This window comes from Mus musculus, chromosome 9 (assembly GCF_000001635.26).
Source record: "Mus musculus strain C57BL/6J chromosome 9, GRCm38.p6 C57BL/6J".
In the NCBI taxonomy this organism is placed as follows: Eukaryota; Metazoa; Chordata; class Mammalia; order Rodentia; family Muridae; genus Mus; species Mus musculus.
The window spans coordinates 25,143,891-25,161,013 of record NC_000075.6 but is presented as its reverse complement, the minus strand read 5'-3'; the positions used below and the strand labels follow the sequence as shown (position 1 = coordinate 25,161,013).

The window sequence follows — 17,123 nt, the reverse complement described above, 5'->3', positions numbered from 1 at the left end:
TTGCCAGCAGAAGATAGTTCCTAGAGCCCTGAGAGGGTGAGGAGGCTGCTGCTGGTTGCTGTTGTTGCAGTAGTTAAGTGATTGTGAGCAGAAAGAAGAGAGGAAGAAACTGGATATCCTGATGACAAAGATTAGATTTGCCCCTAGGAACTTGACACCCCTAAACCATCAGGAAGTCGTCTAATAAGATTGATGCCCCAGTTCCCCTCTAATTTTCTTTTCCTCTTACCTAGTGTTGGGGGGGGGGTCAGAAGGGATTGGGGTGAAGAAGGGTGGTAGGTAAAAGAACTTAATAAAGTAGCCCAAAATACGGTTAGAATGGTTTATTGTGCTCAGTAGTAAAAAAGTAGCTCAGATTTTATCACATGTCACATTGACATTTAAAACTGTACCTTTATTCTGACAAAGTACTTGTACATATACTCCAGCTTACTGTGCGACATTATGATATCTAGCACAGGAAGAGGCACCTGCTATGGAAGATCCACTATCCCAGAGGGGCTGATGCAAGTGGGTCAAACCTGGTGACAGCAGCGGCATCTCAGCACAGGAATGGGACCTAGTTCTCACTGTTCAATCAGCTTCTCATCTTCTCCTGAACTGCTTACTTCCTAGGATCAGATACTGAGCCTGGTGAGGGCTTAACAGAAAATGTGTCCTGGTGTCAGAAAGAAGTTCTTTTATTGGTACAGGACACTGATTTCCAGGCTATGTAAACTATAGAACTGTGGCATATACATGTGTGCATCTGGGTAAGAATTTACAAATATACTTTATATTTTTTATACATATGAGAGTTTTGACAGTACCCATGGAGATCAAAAGAGGGTCCCAGATACCTTGGAGCTGAAGTCACACCTAATATGGGTGCTGAAAACTGAATCTAGGTTGTCTACAAGAGCAGCAAGTGCTCTAAACCACTTAGCCACCTCTCTATATTCTACAAATAATACTTTTAGGTTAAAAAAGAAATTTCTAAAATTCTGTACAGACAATTATTCCTTTAAAACTCTTTATATGTACACGAATTACTTATAGATAATTATATATCGGGCCAACTAGAAGACATGAAGAAATAAGAGGTGCTATCTTAGATTGATGAGATTAAATACTAGATTAAAAATTTTATATAGTTACAATTCAAATTTTATAGTTTTCAATTCAAAGAAAACCATAGCCGATACAAAAACACTTAAAGATGACTTCTGTTGATTAGTCAACTTAAGACTGTACCTCCAGAATGAAGATTTCTAAAAGAAAAAAATTTAAAGATTTATATATACGTAGGTGTGTCCATGTGTATGCATTTTTAATATTGCCAAGGCAACGCTCAGGAAGCTGGTCCAGCATCCTCCAATGCCTGGAATTCAGTGAGTTTTCACTAGCTTGAATTTTCAAAGGGTTTGTAGCTTACAAATCCTAGGGAGTCATGAAAGGCAACATACAAAAGAGATCAAGAAAGTGGATTATGTGCGCTCAGCTGAGATTGTTCTTTGAAAATTTTGGCATTTTCTCTGGACTAGTTATGTAAATATTTAAAAAGTGGTTTGTATAGTTTTAGAAATATTTTCAAGATGAGGTAAGAAAGCATAAAGGATATGTCTGGATTACTAAATGATCCAAATGAATAAATGGAAAAGGCTTATCATATACAGTACTTGTAGCATATAGTAGTTGTAGCATACAGTACTTGTAGCATATAGTAGTTGTAGCATACAGTACTTGTAGCATATAGTAGTTGTAGCATACAGTACTTGTAACGCCTGACCTGTCATTTCCCTCTCTTCCCCTCTGTCAGTCACACTAATCAGTATTTTCCTGATTCCACATTTGGCCTTACATTTTGATTTTGTTTTGAGACAGTGTCTTGCTATGTAAGTAACTCTTGGGTGGCCTAGAACTCAGGATATATACCAGGCTGCCTTTGAACTTTTGGTGAGCCTTTTGCCTTTGCTTCCTGAGAACTCAGAGCCTTGTGGCATCAAGCCTGAACTAGCGTCAGACTTTAAAATCATTTAGGTAGGAAAGCAACACTAACATAAAGAAATTGCAGTGGATATTACAAGTAAAATGGCAGGCAGCCTCAGAGTGAGTTAAGAAAAGGATGAGGCTGTCCTGGCCCAGGCCTGACAATGAGTTTGCAAACCAGCCAAAGCTACACAGTGAGACCCTGCTTCTACAAAAGAAAAAGACCCAGTGGAAAAGCAGGAATTAGCAGGTATGAAACAGACACCTTGTAGTGCGGGACCATCCTAGTTCTTGGGTCTTACAGGGTCTATTTCCTGACAGACCAAACCGAGTCTCAACTGAGTTGAAAGAAAAGACACTGGATAGATGTTAACTGAAAACTTGGGAGAAATTGTGGGAAAGAGCTTGCAGAGGAAAAACTATGCCAAACTCTTGTTTGCATTTTGAAAATGGCTCCAGCTCACTTTAATATATATATTAATATATCTATCAGATCACATGCTTTTCCTCACTTTATTTCGCTCTTGGCCGACAAGCAGAAGGGCCTGGGGCACCTCCCTCCCTCTGTTTTTAGTCACTGGGTGCTGGCCTCATTTCCTCCTAGCAGACTATAAACTCCTGGAAAGGAAGTAGACTGTGTTTTTCCTTACATTCTTTATAACACTGACTGGTGTAAACACTGGTGCTGATTACGGCCCATACACGTGTCTCATTTGAAGTTCATACTTTATATTGTAAAAGAGATCCTTTCCTTTGCTTTTGAGATCACCATCTTTTAGCAGTGCTATCTCCCAACTTCAGCCATAATCAGGAGGTTCATCTCAATGGCAGCCCCTTAGCTTACCCGGCCTAGAGAGGAAAGCAACTTCAGAGCTTTCCCAGGGGATGGGTACTCTCACTAATTCCCTCCTTGTTCTTGTAGAAGGAAGTTCCTTGAGCCTGCAGCTGTAATACATACAGCTCACCATTATTATTTTAGTCCTCTTATGCCAGGAAAGCGGTTACAAATATGGGCTACTACTCAGTTCGAGTTCAGTCAATCAGTGGGAAAGCCACTTTTGCTAGTAGAAAAATCTTAGAGGCTTAGGGTGACTTGGAGTTTCAAAACTGATAGTATTACATGGCTCCAAGCAGACTGTCTCTCCTCTAGTAGTCAAGGCCTAGTTTTCACACCCAAAACTGGATATGTGTGTGCATCCAATTAGTGAGTCAGCAACTCTCAAAACTTTGAAATTAGGTGTGGTAGCATTTACTTCTGGTACTGTGGAGGCTACAGTAGGAGGATTTCTTGAATTCAAGGGTTTGAGAGCAGCTCAGGCAACACAGCAAACCATATACAGACCAAAAGTAAAATCTGTGTTTAGGTTTTCAATAGCACAGCTCCCTCCATCTCTGCAAGAACTCAGACATTCCTTTTTAGTTGTAATGGAAGTATTCTGGTCTCTGACTGTGGCTGGTGTTGGAACTTACTTTCTTCCTAGAGCAGCTCAAGTGCACAAGTCTCTCTCATGTCATCTTACAGTCATCGGAATGGCTGGAGTGGGCAAGTGGGTCAGTCAGCCATGTGGACCACCTGCTTCATCTCCTCACCATCACACTCAGAAGAAACTCTAATTGCAATACCCCTATACCACAGATCTCCAGCTCTACATCTTACTGCAAAAAGGCTCAGTGAAAGGATATGGCCAGCTCTGAAAACTAAATTCTGTATTTGCTCAGGTTGAATAAAAAAGGGTCAAATCACACAATATTTCAAACACAAGGGTTCAATTTAAAGAACTGCTACTTGTCACAAGGACATAGAGCAGCAAGGGGATGGCTAGAAAGGATCAAGCAAAATCCTAAAGAATACAGGAATAATACAAATATGGAGGAGTCACTCCCCTCACGACTGACTCAGTCACACAGAACACTCCAGTGAGTGTGGTTCACTGGATATCAGAGACTCTATGACCAGCAAAGCCACTTAATTACCGGGAGAGGCTGCTGTTCATGGAGGTGCACTCATGATGTTTCACTAGGAAGCCAGGTAAAGGGGTCCAACGAAGCTGACTGTGGAGCTGTCTGCAAGTTTGCCTCTGTGAACTCCTGGATAGAGATAACTGTGTGAGAGAGGTGTGTTGTATAATTGGTCACCGCCATTGGTGGAACCTGGTGCTGAGAAGGTTGCAGATTTCATGCACTGAAAGAGTCTGTCTAAAAGAAACATACTACTGCGATGGGAGAGCCTCCTCAGGGCTTAAAAGTCTCTTGCAGAAGGCTCAGGTTTGATTCCTAGCACCCACATGGTGGCTCACAACCATAACTTTAATACCAGTAGATCCATCTTCTGAGCTCCTCAGATACCTATATGACACATACCATGCACATACATAAATGCAAGCAGAACACACATATAGATATAAATAGGTCTAAAAAAAAAAAGAAACAAATTATACTACCGAGTAGAGAGCATCTCCTCTGCTGTCTCTGCAGTGCCCTCTATTGACAGCTTAAGTTCATGCCAGCTAGCTAAAGTGACATGATTTGACTATTTTAAACCAAGCAAAGGAGGGTATATTTGGAATCTTAAAGTAATAGTGTTACCTATGTATTTCTTTTAATGGGAAAAAAATCCTATAATGATAACTATATTTCACTGAGTCTCTGAAAAGTAATGCAAATGAGCCAGGGACTCTCTCTATAGATAAATGGAGGATATATGTCCACACAAATATAGACTTGTAGACAATTCAGAGGTTTATGCATTCTGCACACCTATCTCCAGTGGTAGATTAACAACCATCTCCTTGCAGCTGGTTAGGCTGATAACTCTTCTTCAGGTTTATTTAAATTTAATGTCATAGTCTTAATTCTACTTGAATGTTGTTTTTCAGCAATGAAGATATCAGACACTGGAGAAACGGCCAGTAGTTCTAAACGTAGGACTAGGAAATCAAAGAAAGCTCTGAAAGTCTATCAGCAGAAGGGTGAGCAGTTGTGAGTCACTGGGATTTGTTCTTGGACAGTTGTACACAGAAGGGGAAGAAGATCTCTTGTGATCTGCTGTGCTATAGTTAAGTATATTACGGTAGCTTGCCTGAAATGAGACCAGCATGCTCTACTTCCTGGTTTTCATGTCTGTACTCCTCTTCCCACATCTTTTCAGAGTTAGTTACTGTGGCCAGCAAAGACCAACAGAGGTGACCAAAGGATTTCCAGGGTTGTCATAACAGGCATTATGGTTTCTCTAGTGTAGCAGGCATTATGGCTTCTGTAGTGGTCCCTTGGGCATCTTCTTCTGGGTAAACCCAGTTGCACGTGTGGGACACTCAATCAGTCCCGTAAAGGGGCTGAACAGAGAAGAACTTGGACATCAACCAGTAAACAGTTCCACCTTACTAGCCAGGAGTCAGGTACTTACAAATTAGGTCCTCCATCACTTGCTGAGTTTGCAGATGACTGAGTGTTAACTGAAAGCTTGATGCAATACCATTGTGAGTCTCAAGCCAGAACCACAAATAGCTCTCCAATCTAACACACAGTGTTTGGAGGTATTTTGTTTTATAATTAGTACATGCTTATAAATCAATAATCTCTGAGAATGGAATCTGCACCTCCTGCTCCCCACATCATAAATAAATGTGAAAAGAATTTAAAAAGAATAAAGGTATTTTTGCTCTGAGGATGCAGTTCAGTTGCAGAATGCTTGCCCAGCATGCATGAGACCCTGCATTCAATCCATAGCACTGATAAAAAGCAAGAATAAACATATTTTGAATTAATCAGTGGGGAAGAGTAGGCCTAATAGTGAATGCTAAAACTGCAGACTAACTCATTTTCAACAGCTGTGGATGCTTATATAATTGACCATGCTAGGATTCTCCTTTCTCTGCAAATGTTTCCTAGCCCTTCAGAAACATGTAAAGAGTGACTGTGGTATTCGAAAGGCCTCTAACTAGCTTCTAACATGTTTCTGAAAAGCTTTTCTTTTCTTTTTTCCTTTTTTAACTTTTTTCCTTTAAATTTTTTTTTTTTTGAGATGGTTTCTTAGAGTTTCCATTGCTGTGAAGAAACAGCATGACCAAGGCAACTTTTTTTTTTTTTATAAAGGACAATATTTAATAGGGGATGGCTTACAGGTTTAGAGGTTCAGTCCATTATCATTTTGGCAGGAAGCATGGCAGTGTCCAGACAGACATGGTGTGGGAGAAGCCGAGAGTTCTATATCTTAATCGAAAGGAAGCCAGGAACAGACTGTCTTCAGGCAGCTGGGGAAAGGGTCTGAAAGCCCACCCATACACTGACACAGTTCTTCCAACAAAGCTAACCAACTCCAACAAGGCCATACCTAATAGTGTCAACTCCTTGGGCCAAGCGTATTCAAACCACCACAGATGGTGTTTTGTTAAGTTGCCTAGGTTGGTCTTTGACTCTTGAATTCTACTGATCCTCCTGTCTCAGTCTCAGCTTTATAGCTGGGAGTATAGGTATGTACCACTGGGATAGCTCTTTTTCATTTTCTAAAAGATGGTTTATAATTAAACATCTGAGACAAAGTAAGATTTTTAAAAATAGTGCCGAAATGAGCTAATTTTCATAGGTTTCTAATACTACAGGTGTTCAGTTTTTTGAAAATTGCACTATATTTGACTAGATATTTTGTGACATGGCATCATAAAAAAAAGTTAGAGGTGATGAAAGAAAATGGAAAAATCAGAAGCCAGATAGCCAGCATCACCTTTCAAATTTGCAGCTGCAAAATGAATTGACAGAGGCTTTTGTCCCAAGATGGTAACAAATGTATCAATCAACCAACCAGTCAAAGACCAACCAGTAAGCATATACTAACAATATCCTGAAAGTATTTTAGGTTCCTAGAAGGTACTTCAAATTTCAGATAAAGTGCCTAGATTCTGAATTTTTAGAAGCTAGAATCTCACAGAATGAACCAGTATATGCTTTTCCCCCCTGCTGCCTTTTCCCTTAACTTGCTGATTAAAAAAAAAAACCCAAAAACCAAAAACGAGAAGTAAGCAAATTCCACAAATACTGGAAATTATCTTTTTTTTTTATTTAAAAATAATTTTCTTTTACTTTTCTTTCTAAATGAGTACTACCCCATGGACAGAAATCAACCTGAATCACTAGCTTATCATTCAGAAAACAATATTGCTGAAGAGAATTCATCAACAATCACAAATTTTTCATTATCTGTTACCACTGCACTCTTAAGAGAGCAATGGGGACAATAATAAAGCAAAACCCACCCCAAAAAATCAAATAACTGAAAAGCAAGTGTTTTTCTTAGAATGTCTTTAGTAACAAATTATAAGTGACACATACAGCTGTTCTGTAGCATTTCCAGATTTTATCCGCCACATGTACAATGGGCTTGTCAGTGCCTTAGAAACTGTTCACCCATGTGCTACTGTTTAGTTATTCCAAACTCAAAGCCAAATAATACCAATATTCTGGAGACCACCATTTCCAATATCATTCTATAGCTACATGTTTTAATAAAATAGGACATTTGCATAATGTGCCCCAGCTCAACAGGAACAAAATTATCTTTAGGAACCCCCTTTAATACAAGAGGCTCTAAGGTTTAAAATCATCCCAGATATTTTAATTTCTTGATCATTTTGTTTTAATGTTTTTGTCTCTGCTAGTAAACCTTGGATGGGCTCTACTTACCATTGTGAAATACCTAAATGTCTTAGTAATCATGAACATTTTGTGGCTAATGTACATTTTATAGTGCTGCATGAGAAGGTTACATCAGCTGTAAAGATTCTTGAAAGCTTGAGTCACTTGACAGGAGCCACAGGACTGGCTGGAGGGGGCTATAGGGAGTTCCTGGGTTAAACAGGATTCTGACATGAAGCAAGTTTGTGAAGACAGATCACAGTGTCATAAAGACCCAGCCTCTGTTATTTTGTTCTGTCCTTTTCTCTTCTTCTTTGTTGCTTCATGTAAGTCATGAACATATAAGCTGTTCAAAATCAAATAGCCACTAGCTTTAAGGAAGCCTGAAAAAGGTTTTGTCTAGAATTAAGGTTTCATGGGAGTGACTTTGGTAAAGAACAGTGTTGTGGAACACCTTGAGGCTAGGGGGTTATGGTCACAGTTACTAGAAATGGGGACTTCAGTCTTACTAAAGAATAGAATTTAAGACAGTACAGCCTATGACATCTAGGGTTTCCTAACATAAATACAAGGTTGTATAGGGAAGGAAGGTGTTAGGTAGGATTTCTCAACCTTCCTAATGCTGCTACCCTTTAATATAGTTCCTCATGTTGTGATCCCAAACTATAAAATTATTGTTGCCACCTCATTAACTGCAATTTTGCTTCTGTTACAAATTACAATGTAAATATCTGATAAGCAGTGACTAAGAAAGGGGTCATGACCCACAGGTTGAGAACTACTGCTTTAGGGGAATTCTGCCCTTTTAATTACAGAGAAGAATTTCCACTTGGTCACTAATCCAATGGAAGCTTCAAGTCTTTCCTGAAGGGCAAAAAACAAAACAAAACAAAACAACAACAACAAAAACCCAGCTACTGAAAACCCCTCCAAGTGGAAGCCTGAAGCTAAGAAAACGCACATCTAACAAACTTTACTGTATGGATCCTTAAACCAGTGCAAAAAATGAACGGGGCAGGGAGCAACAGTGGAATCACTCTTGCATTGCCAAGAGTAAACTGCAAGTCAGGAAAGGAACACTATCATCCACCTTCAAGTCCCACTGTACTGAACTGAGTTGACGTTAAGAACTTGACACATTTTTGTGAGAATTAAGGGAGCTGGGGCCGACTGAGGTTTGAGAGACATCCAGATTCCATCTGCCTGCCTTTACACTCCCAGCTCACTTACTCATCGTCAGGCAGGAGGACAAGCAGCATCGGCTCCCAAGCCTTGGCTCAGCCTGCGCTCCTTCCAGGACACGTGGCACTGTTTTTGCAGTCAGCTGACACCCAGGAAAATTAGAGCCTAAGTTTGACTCAGCATCAGGCAAGATGTACTATTGACTCTGCCGAGCCAGCTCGGGAGACGAAGCACTTCCTACGCTTTCGGGGGGGTGTGGTGGGGGCGGGGTACACTAATGCCAGCCCCACCACTGGTCGCGCCTTCCGAGGGACCCGGCGCCCCACTGGTCCCTCTGCGGCCCAGCAGGCCTCAAGGGCGGGGCTCACCCGGCCAGGCGAAAGGGAGTGCCGCGGGTGACGCACTTCCGCCTCGAGCCTTCCGGCTTGCCCCGGACCCCGACCCTCCTCACATCAACAATCCCGGGCGCTCGCGCGGCGCCGCGGCCCAGTCCCCGCCCTCCTGCTGCTGCCACCTGCCGCCTGGCCGCGCCGGCGGGGACTGCCCAGCCGCCTTCAGGAGGGCAGGCCGCGTCTGCCGCCCCGCGAGACCAGGAGGGCTAGCGCCGCGGAGCAGGAAGCGAGCAGCCGGCGGAGGCGCGGCGGCGCCGGGCCGGCCTTGTTTTCCTCAGGCTCGCTCCGCTCTGAGCCGCAGCCTCGCTTGCCTCAGGCTCGCTCTCGGCCGCGGCCTTCTTTCCTTCAGGCTCGGTCGCGGCCTTGCTTGTCCCAGGCTTGCTCCCCGGCCGCCTCCGTCCTCTCTTCAAGCTCGCTCTGCGGCCGTTCCCACCTCCTTCCAGGCTCGCTCCCCGCCACCGCATTCCTCCTCCTCCTCCCAGGCTCGCTCCCGGGCCGCCGCCCCTCAGCCGCCCAGGCTGCGCCGGTGCTCGCGTGGGGCCTTGTTGCGTTTCAGCTCGGGGTCGCCGCAGGGGCGGGGCGCTGAGCGGTCTGCCGCGGCCTCCCCGGGTCGTCTGCCCGCCTTCCTCCGCAGTCCGGAGCCTGGCGGAGCCCAGACCTGGCGGGGACAGCTGCGCACCCGGCCCGGCACCCAGAGCCTGCCGCCACCACCGCCACCGTCCATCGTTGGTACCGGCAATGGCCTTCGTCTCGCCTGATGTGCTTGTGACTGATTTGGATCCGGAATATTGAGAACTCACTTCTGTCCCCATCCCAGCCGTGGCCGCCCACTGGACTCAACTGCAGCGTCGCTAGACTGCCCCATTTTGAGAGCACCATGGACCAAAGTGGGATGGAGATTCCTGTGACTCTCATCATTAAAGCACCGAATCAGAAATACAGTGACCAGACTATTAGCTGCTTCTTGAACTGGACCGTGGGGAAACTAAAAACGCATCTATCTAACGTGTACCCTAGCAAACCAGTAAGTGTAAAACTGGACGCAGCTGCTCTGACCTGCTTGTTGCCCCGTGAACCTGGTACTTCCCTTCTCCCAACCTGCCCCTTCCTCGGCAATCAAATAGCTCTTCATTCGAAATACTTTTGGTTCTGAGGTTGCAGGTGTCTCCTGAGTGATCCATCATTATCCTCCTAATGAGGTTCAGTTAATTAGTGAGTATACAGAAATACCAAGAGACAAGAATTTGCAGTTACGGCAAAGGGACCGTCTTCCATGGAACTTAAAGTCATCAAATGTGAATGTCAGATGCTATTTTTGTTTTTCAGATAAAGAATCACTGTCCATATTAGAACCCTTGTTGTTTTCTAGGCTCAGAAATTTGTTCCTGGTGAAGAGAATTTTTTTTTTCCTCTTGGAATAAGTATGTGACTTAGCGAAAATTATACTTTAACCATCACTTCATTGCCTGGTTCTAAGTTGCAAATTCACTTTGTTTCCCACCTCACTTCTCCTGAAGAGGATACACACATTGAGACAGATGCAGCCCTTCCACATAACCCAGTCATTGATGCCTGTTTTGTTTTCTGTTGTATCATCTGTTTGTCTCAACTCAAGTGTGGCTTTGTTTCCAGTTCTTAACTATATCTTGGTATTGGAAAGATAAACAGAATGGAGTCATTTGTCCCTTACTTCAGATTTGAAGGGATGTAGTTAGTAAGTCTTGGAATAGTTTGGAGAAGTATTTCATATAGAGGATATTAAAGTGACTTTCATGTTCTGTATTGTATACCTTTTTCATTCTTGACTAGTATTCAGCTAGTAAATCTTTTAAAATAATAAAGAGCCTTTTATTTTATGGTGGGAAATATTTTGGCATATTTACCACCAGCTGGTTGGTGGTGTGCCAGCTGCTTTTTAGGCCTGTTCTGTGCTCTGAAGTATGGAAGATGCTTGATTAGGAACTGTTAAGATGTTTATGAGTTAGAACCTTGTCTGTTGCAGTATTGTTTAAGATTTAAGCTTCCAGAATAACCACTGGATTGCTTTATTGCAAAAGCTGGAGGATGTTTTTTTAAAACTCATTTGGCATTAGCTGAGTTTGGGACACAAGTATTTTTAGTATATGGGGGGAATGCTAAGTTACTTAAGTATTTGGTACAAAGTACTTACAAAGAGCTTTTGCTTATTCAAAGCCTAAGTTTGACAGTTAAGATTTACACATTGAGGATAACAATTCACAAAGAAATTGAGATTTATGAGAATATTCTAGTATATATTTTTGATTTTCCAAATTTTAAAAATAGAAAGCAACCTTGTGGAAATAGTTGCACTTGAAAGGCATAAATTTCCACAGTACTGTTTAAAATACAGCCCAAAATTTTAAAGTGCATTCTTAAGTCTATATACATCTTTATAGTATATACATCATATATACCATATATATGATATGTACCCTACAGTGTACATATACTGTAAACTACTATTTTAAAGTACATTTTAAGCCTGTAAACACCTGTGTGGTATGTACTTGGGTGAGATCTATGTGTTATACTGTTACACTGTGAGTACTCTTGGTCTTCAGTGTGTGGATCAAGAATTTCCATTAAGCCTAATGTGTAATCTTAGCACTTGAGAATCTAGAAGCTGAGGATCAGCCTTCCAGAGTCATTTTAGCTACACATTGAGTTTGAACCTAACATGATTCTTTCCTCAAAACCAAACAAATTTAGTATTCTAAAATTTTTCTCTGCAAAACAAAAACACTATGTAAGATAGAAATGTGAAGCCTTTTTGTCTTATCAGCCCAGGGATAAGCCACCTTGAGGCTGGAGGTTTACCCTTGCACAGATAGTCACTAGTGGAGTACTGTTGCTGCTCCTTGGACACTTCTGCCTGAGGAGATCACTTGCTAGACTGTCTTTTCTGACATGTTTGCCTTATAGACACACTGGAGATTCTTTTGGAGGCTGAACCACATACTGTCATTAATGATTTAACCTGTAACATTTCTCCAGCAAGTTTTCTGAGTGGATTGTAGTATCCTGTCAAGTTCATTTCTAGGTTGAAAACTTTGTGTAATTATTAGACTTGACAGGTTTCTGTTCTGACTTATCGTTTGAGGTTACGTTGCATTATCACAGTTGTTGAGTAACTGTAGTAGTGGTACCTTATAGCTATAGAAGACATCAGTTTTAGAAGTTGGAGTCATAGACCTTGTCTTTGTAAGGTTATTTAGAATCCATACATTTTGTAGTTTAGATTATAACAGGAATTTGGATTTGTATGACTGTCCACAATGACTCACATTGGCTTTTTAAATGTTTTAAGTATTCTATTCTACATGGGTATGCACATGTGTGCATGCTGCACCTTCCTTTAGAGTTAAGGTCTTACTGTGTTGTACACCATGATCTCAAATTCCTGGGCTCAAGTGATTCTCCCATCTCAGTTTCCCAAGTTATGGGACTCTAGGTGTTCATGACTCTACCCTGTTGCTATTGCTCCTCTTCTTCCTCCCTCCTCCTCCTCCTTTCTCCTTTTCTCCTCTCCCTAACAAATACCATTCTTTTAGAGTTAATTTTGCACAAATGATCCAAAACAATATATTACTATAATAATTAGCAATGCAGCTCTAAGTAAAAAAATGACTAGATATTTAGTGGGCATGGAGGGGAAGATATTTTCTAGTTAAGAATTTAAACATTTGTCTTAAATATGTGAAAAGTGTTTGTAAATCATTAAAAACTTCCTATATGGAATTGAACTCTTGGTACTCAGTTAACTTCCAAAGATATTGGTAGTTGGTTTAGGAATTGGGAAGTAGCAACTCATGTTCATAGTGTTTTAGATAATTATAAAGTACATTTAATAGGACATTTGCTATTATTGATGGGTTTAGTTTTTCAGTCCTAAAATTGGCTTGAAGTGTGAAATAATCATTCTTAAATTTCAGTAATTGCTACAGGATGTTGGAAATACCCATCAAAAGGTCATTGTTTCTTGAGTGTTGGATTCTAGTCTGAACTTGGGCTTAGTTACCAGATATATAAGTACAGAAATGGTTGAACTTTGCATTGTTCAGTAGAATGTACTATCCAGTAAAAATTAAAAATATGTGAAATTCACCTAAGTCCAGTTAGGCACTTTCCATCACTCCGTATGTACTTTTTGTTCTTATTTGCAAACAGTAGCTAGAGATGGTGTTGACCTACCCTGAATTAGATGTTGAAGGCAAACTTTGCCTTCAGTAGTGCTTGGTGTCAAGATGCCTTGTGATTGTGTCTCACCTCTGGGTACTTACCTGTGTCTTTGCTGTTTATGGTGGTACATAACTACACTTTCAGTACCTAGACCTTCTATCTTCCCTGGCTGGCTCGGGAGGCTTGTGCTGTCTTTTCAAGCTGTTCTTTCACTTTAATGTTCTATTGGAATTAAGCAAGAATAGAACCAAGTGCATTGGTTCTGTTCTGAGAATGTAACATTCTTCAATCCAGAAAGAAGGAAAATTTTCTTTTCTTCAGTGGAAATAGTGTGTCTTTGTAGCTTTTGGAACTTTTTTTGTTTGCTATTTATAATTCCCTATTACCTTACTTAGCTCATTTAAAAAATGTAGTTGCTTGACCACTTCAGGACTATTGATTTCCTGGCGATAGAATCTACATACATGAAGACTTTTTGCATCATAAGACAGTTGTCTTATATCATCTCAGTAAATTTAAGAAGGCTTCATGTCATCTAGCAGTATGGGTTAGATTTTAAGAAACACGTTGTGAACAAATGGTACTCTCAGATTTAATGTGGAAAAACAGAATTTTGAAGTTTTTTAATGCTGCTGATTAAAATTTACCTCATTTTGTAGTCTTATCTTTATGTCTTTTTCTTGGGAAAATAAAATGTAAAATTCTGTTTAATAATACATTAATGCTTTTGGGGGGTTATCCTAGAGGTTTTAGTTTAACTTTCTCTATGTAATCCTGATCTGTCTAAAATATTTTTATTTAATTGCTCTGGTTTTAAACTGCCATTTAAAAAAGGTAATGTACTAAGTACTTGATGTGCTCTGTAATGTTTATTTGTGGTAGCCATCTTGTGATGTTCGCTCTTTCATAGGTGGGGAAACAGAGTCTTGATTATTCTTTTACTGAAGGTCATAGAACTCAAGTAGAATTTGGATTTGAACACAAGTTAGTTTGACTTGAAAGGCAAGGTCCTTAGCCACCCCTCCACCCCCACCCCCACCCCCACATGCACCCCTCCCCCACTTGCCTGCTCTACCCCCCACATATAGCTATATACAATGACATGAAAGCTGTCTTGACTATCAATCATACACCTATAAACAGAAAACAGTGAATTCAACTTTAAAAGGTATAGGGCTGGAGAGATGGCTCAGCAGTTAAGAGCACTTCACTTGTTTCCCTTACAGAGGATCTAGATTCAGTTATCAGCACCAACATGGCAGCTCACAAATGTCTCAAACTCCAGCTCCAGGGATTTGCTGTCCTCTTCTGGGCTCTGTGGGCATCAGGCACACACATGGTGCATAGGCATATGTGAAGGCAAAATACCCATACATGTTAAAATGTTTTTTTGTTGGTTTTTTTTTTGTTTTATTTTTTAATGTAAAAAGATACACATTTGGATGCTATAAATACCTAAAAACTACATAGTTGAGTAACATAGCATTTATCTTGCTAGCATCTAATCAGCTTACTGTGTGGTTATTACTGTTTATTCTGATAAAACTATAGAAAAATGTGGAACAATATTTTAAGACTGTAGGGCATATTGCTTTGGTCTGACTCCTTACTATATATTAATTTCTGTACTTTGCCATTCTCTAGTGTATATATACCTGATGTGACTGAACGGCCTGTGAGTAGGAACTTGTAATCAGGGCATATGCTTTTGGAATTCCAGATACTGTACTTTCTGAATGCTCTTTGTTGCTGTAAGGAGATAGGGGCTGGAGGCTGTTTGGTTAACCACTTTTCCATTTACAGTATTTCTAAATCTCCCAGGGCTTTAGTCTGAGTGAATTTAGTTGGAGAGACATGTTTAAAATTTTTTAAAATGTAATTTTCACAGAATCCATATTTTGTGTGCCTCCTTGTATTTAGCTCTTGAAATCCATTCAACACTCATGACTAAGCTGTGTGGGAAATGAAATGTAATAGTTTCTATTTTTAAAGTACTTGCATGCTACTTATTGAGACTTATCAGTCAGTTGAAGATTATTTTCATTATTACTTTCATTGAACCAGCATGTATTTTAAAAATTCACATATTTTAAAGTTTGAATTTATGTGGAATTTGATTATGCCAAAGTTGGGTATAATGGGGGTATGACGTTAGTACAGAGAGTGTTTTTTTTGGTCTGTTTTCTGTTTTTTGTTTGTTTGTTTGAGACAGTCTTTTTAAAAATAAGTCACTTTATTCTGAATAACTTAGAAATAAAAGGATCACACAGCTAATTTAAGAAATTACACAAACACTTGCCCGGTCACAAACTCTGTACATCTCAGTAAACTACTATACAGATAAAATAGCCATTCTTTTTCCTACATTCTTTCATTCCTATAGCTTTCTTGGTCTCCTTTTAAAATTTTGTACTATATCTACAGTGATACCTACTAACATATGTACATGTATACATTATAGGCTAGGGCCCAAATTTGAGGGCAAATGTGTGGGGATTTTGTTTCTGAATTTGACATGAATTTTTTTTTAAGTTGTATGTGAAAGTCCGATTTAGTCCTTTATCTGCTGTCTATATACATATAGATACATGCATATATATGTGTGTGTATGCACACATACATACATTCTTACCTATATACACATGTATAAACTTCAATCTTTCTATAATAGTGACTCTTTTGAAGTATGAAAATATAGTTTGTTTTATAAATTCATATATGCCAGGCTGTTGTGAATTTTTTGTTTAAATCTCTAGATTTTTATGTATGAGTGTTTTCCCTTATGCATGTATGTGTATCATATGTACCCAAGGTCAGAAAAGACCATTGGATGCACACCATTCCAGGGCACACACCTTGAGAAACCTTTGTCCAAATGATGTCTCACATCCAACTTCCCATAGTATCTCAGTAAAGCCATCAGTTTGACTCTTATTAGTAGATTAGTCTGTCACTTCCTAAACGCTCCATCAGTTGACAACCAATCTGATGCATTGATCTCCAGGGACATTTCAGATTCAAGCCAGGATATTCCTAAAAGCTGGGTAAAGAGTCACACATGCCTGTAATCTTAGCTGTGGGGAGGCAGAGACCAGAGGATTCCTAGGTTTTCCTAGTCCATGTAGCCAAGTGCAGTGTGAGCACATAGGATGAAGTTTAGAATTCTGAGCTCAGGAGCTTCTCTGTCCTATATATTTGGGCTGTGGTTTAAATCTATTTCTGTTCAAACCTCTAAAAAAAAAAAAAAAAAACAAACAAAAACAGAAACAAAACTTTCTCCAGAGTAGTGGCTTTTTAAAAATACTCTGTCAGGTTTTGTGCTTTCCTTTTTGTCCATTATGTGGGTAGCAAGAGTTTTCTGCCAAGATGTTTGAGTACAATAGCTCTGCCTCTAGGTTCCTGAGAGACCCATCAGGATCTTCCCACCTTGTTATCTAGCCCTGCTCTACCATACATGACCACTTTATCTAGGGAAGACTTAGTTAAGAAGTGTACTAATGGGATTGGCTGACTGTTGGTTGTAGAAGTGAATGCCAAGAAAAATAGTGTTGCTGACAGTGATGGTTTTATTGATTTTTGTGCTGCAGAGCCATAGAAACAGTTCAGTACTTCTGACTTGCTAATACTGAGTCTTATTAATTTTTAAAAAGTACAAAGTTCATTTCTAGTGTTAAGATACTGAGATATGGGGCATTGATAGACCCCAGCATCGCTTGTCTTAACAAGTAGAGAAGTAAATTTTTTCCCCTCTCC

The 17,123-nt window shown here is 40.3% G+C and overlaps 1 protein-coding gene and 1 long non-coding RNA gene across 5 annotated transcripts in view; one reads left to right on the top strand and one right to left on the bottom strand.

The window, feature by feature from the left end:
- Gm29642 (predicted gene 29642) overlaps nt 1-8,988 on the bottom strand; it is a 93,555-nt gene extending 84,567 nt beyond the window's left edge. For all 3 annotated transcript variants that reach the window (NR_169024.1, NR_169075.1, NR_169076.1), the window contains exon 1: nt 8,827-8,988. This is a non-coding gene — a long non-coding RNA (predicted gene 29642). The remainder of the gene's footprint in view (nt 1-8,826) is intronic.
- A 212-nt stretch (nt 8,989-9,200) lies between these two features.
- Herpud2 (HERPUD family member 2) overlaps nt 9,201-17,123 on the top strand; it is a 43,688-nt gene continuing 35,765 nt past the window's right edge. The window contains exon 1 of one of the 2 annotated variants that reach the window (XM_006510706.3): nt 9,201-10,194. In XM_006510706.3, coding sequence (XP_006510769.1) covers nt 10,048-10,194 — 147 coding nt within the window. In that variant the 5' untranslated portion in view covers nt 9,201-10,047. The remainder of the gene's footprint in view (nt 10,195-17,123) is intronic. The other variant, NM_020586.2, reaches the window with a different exon arrangement.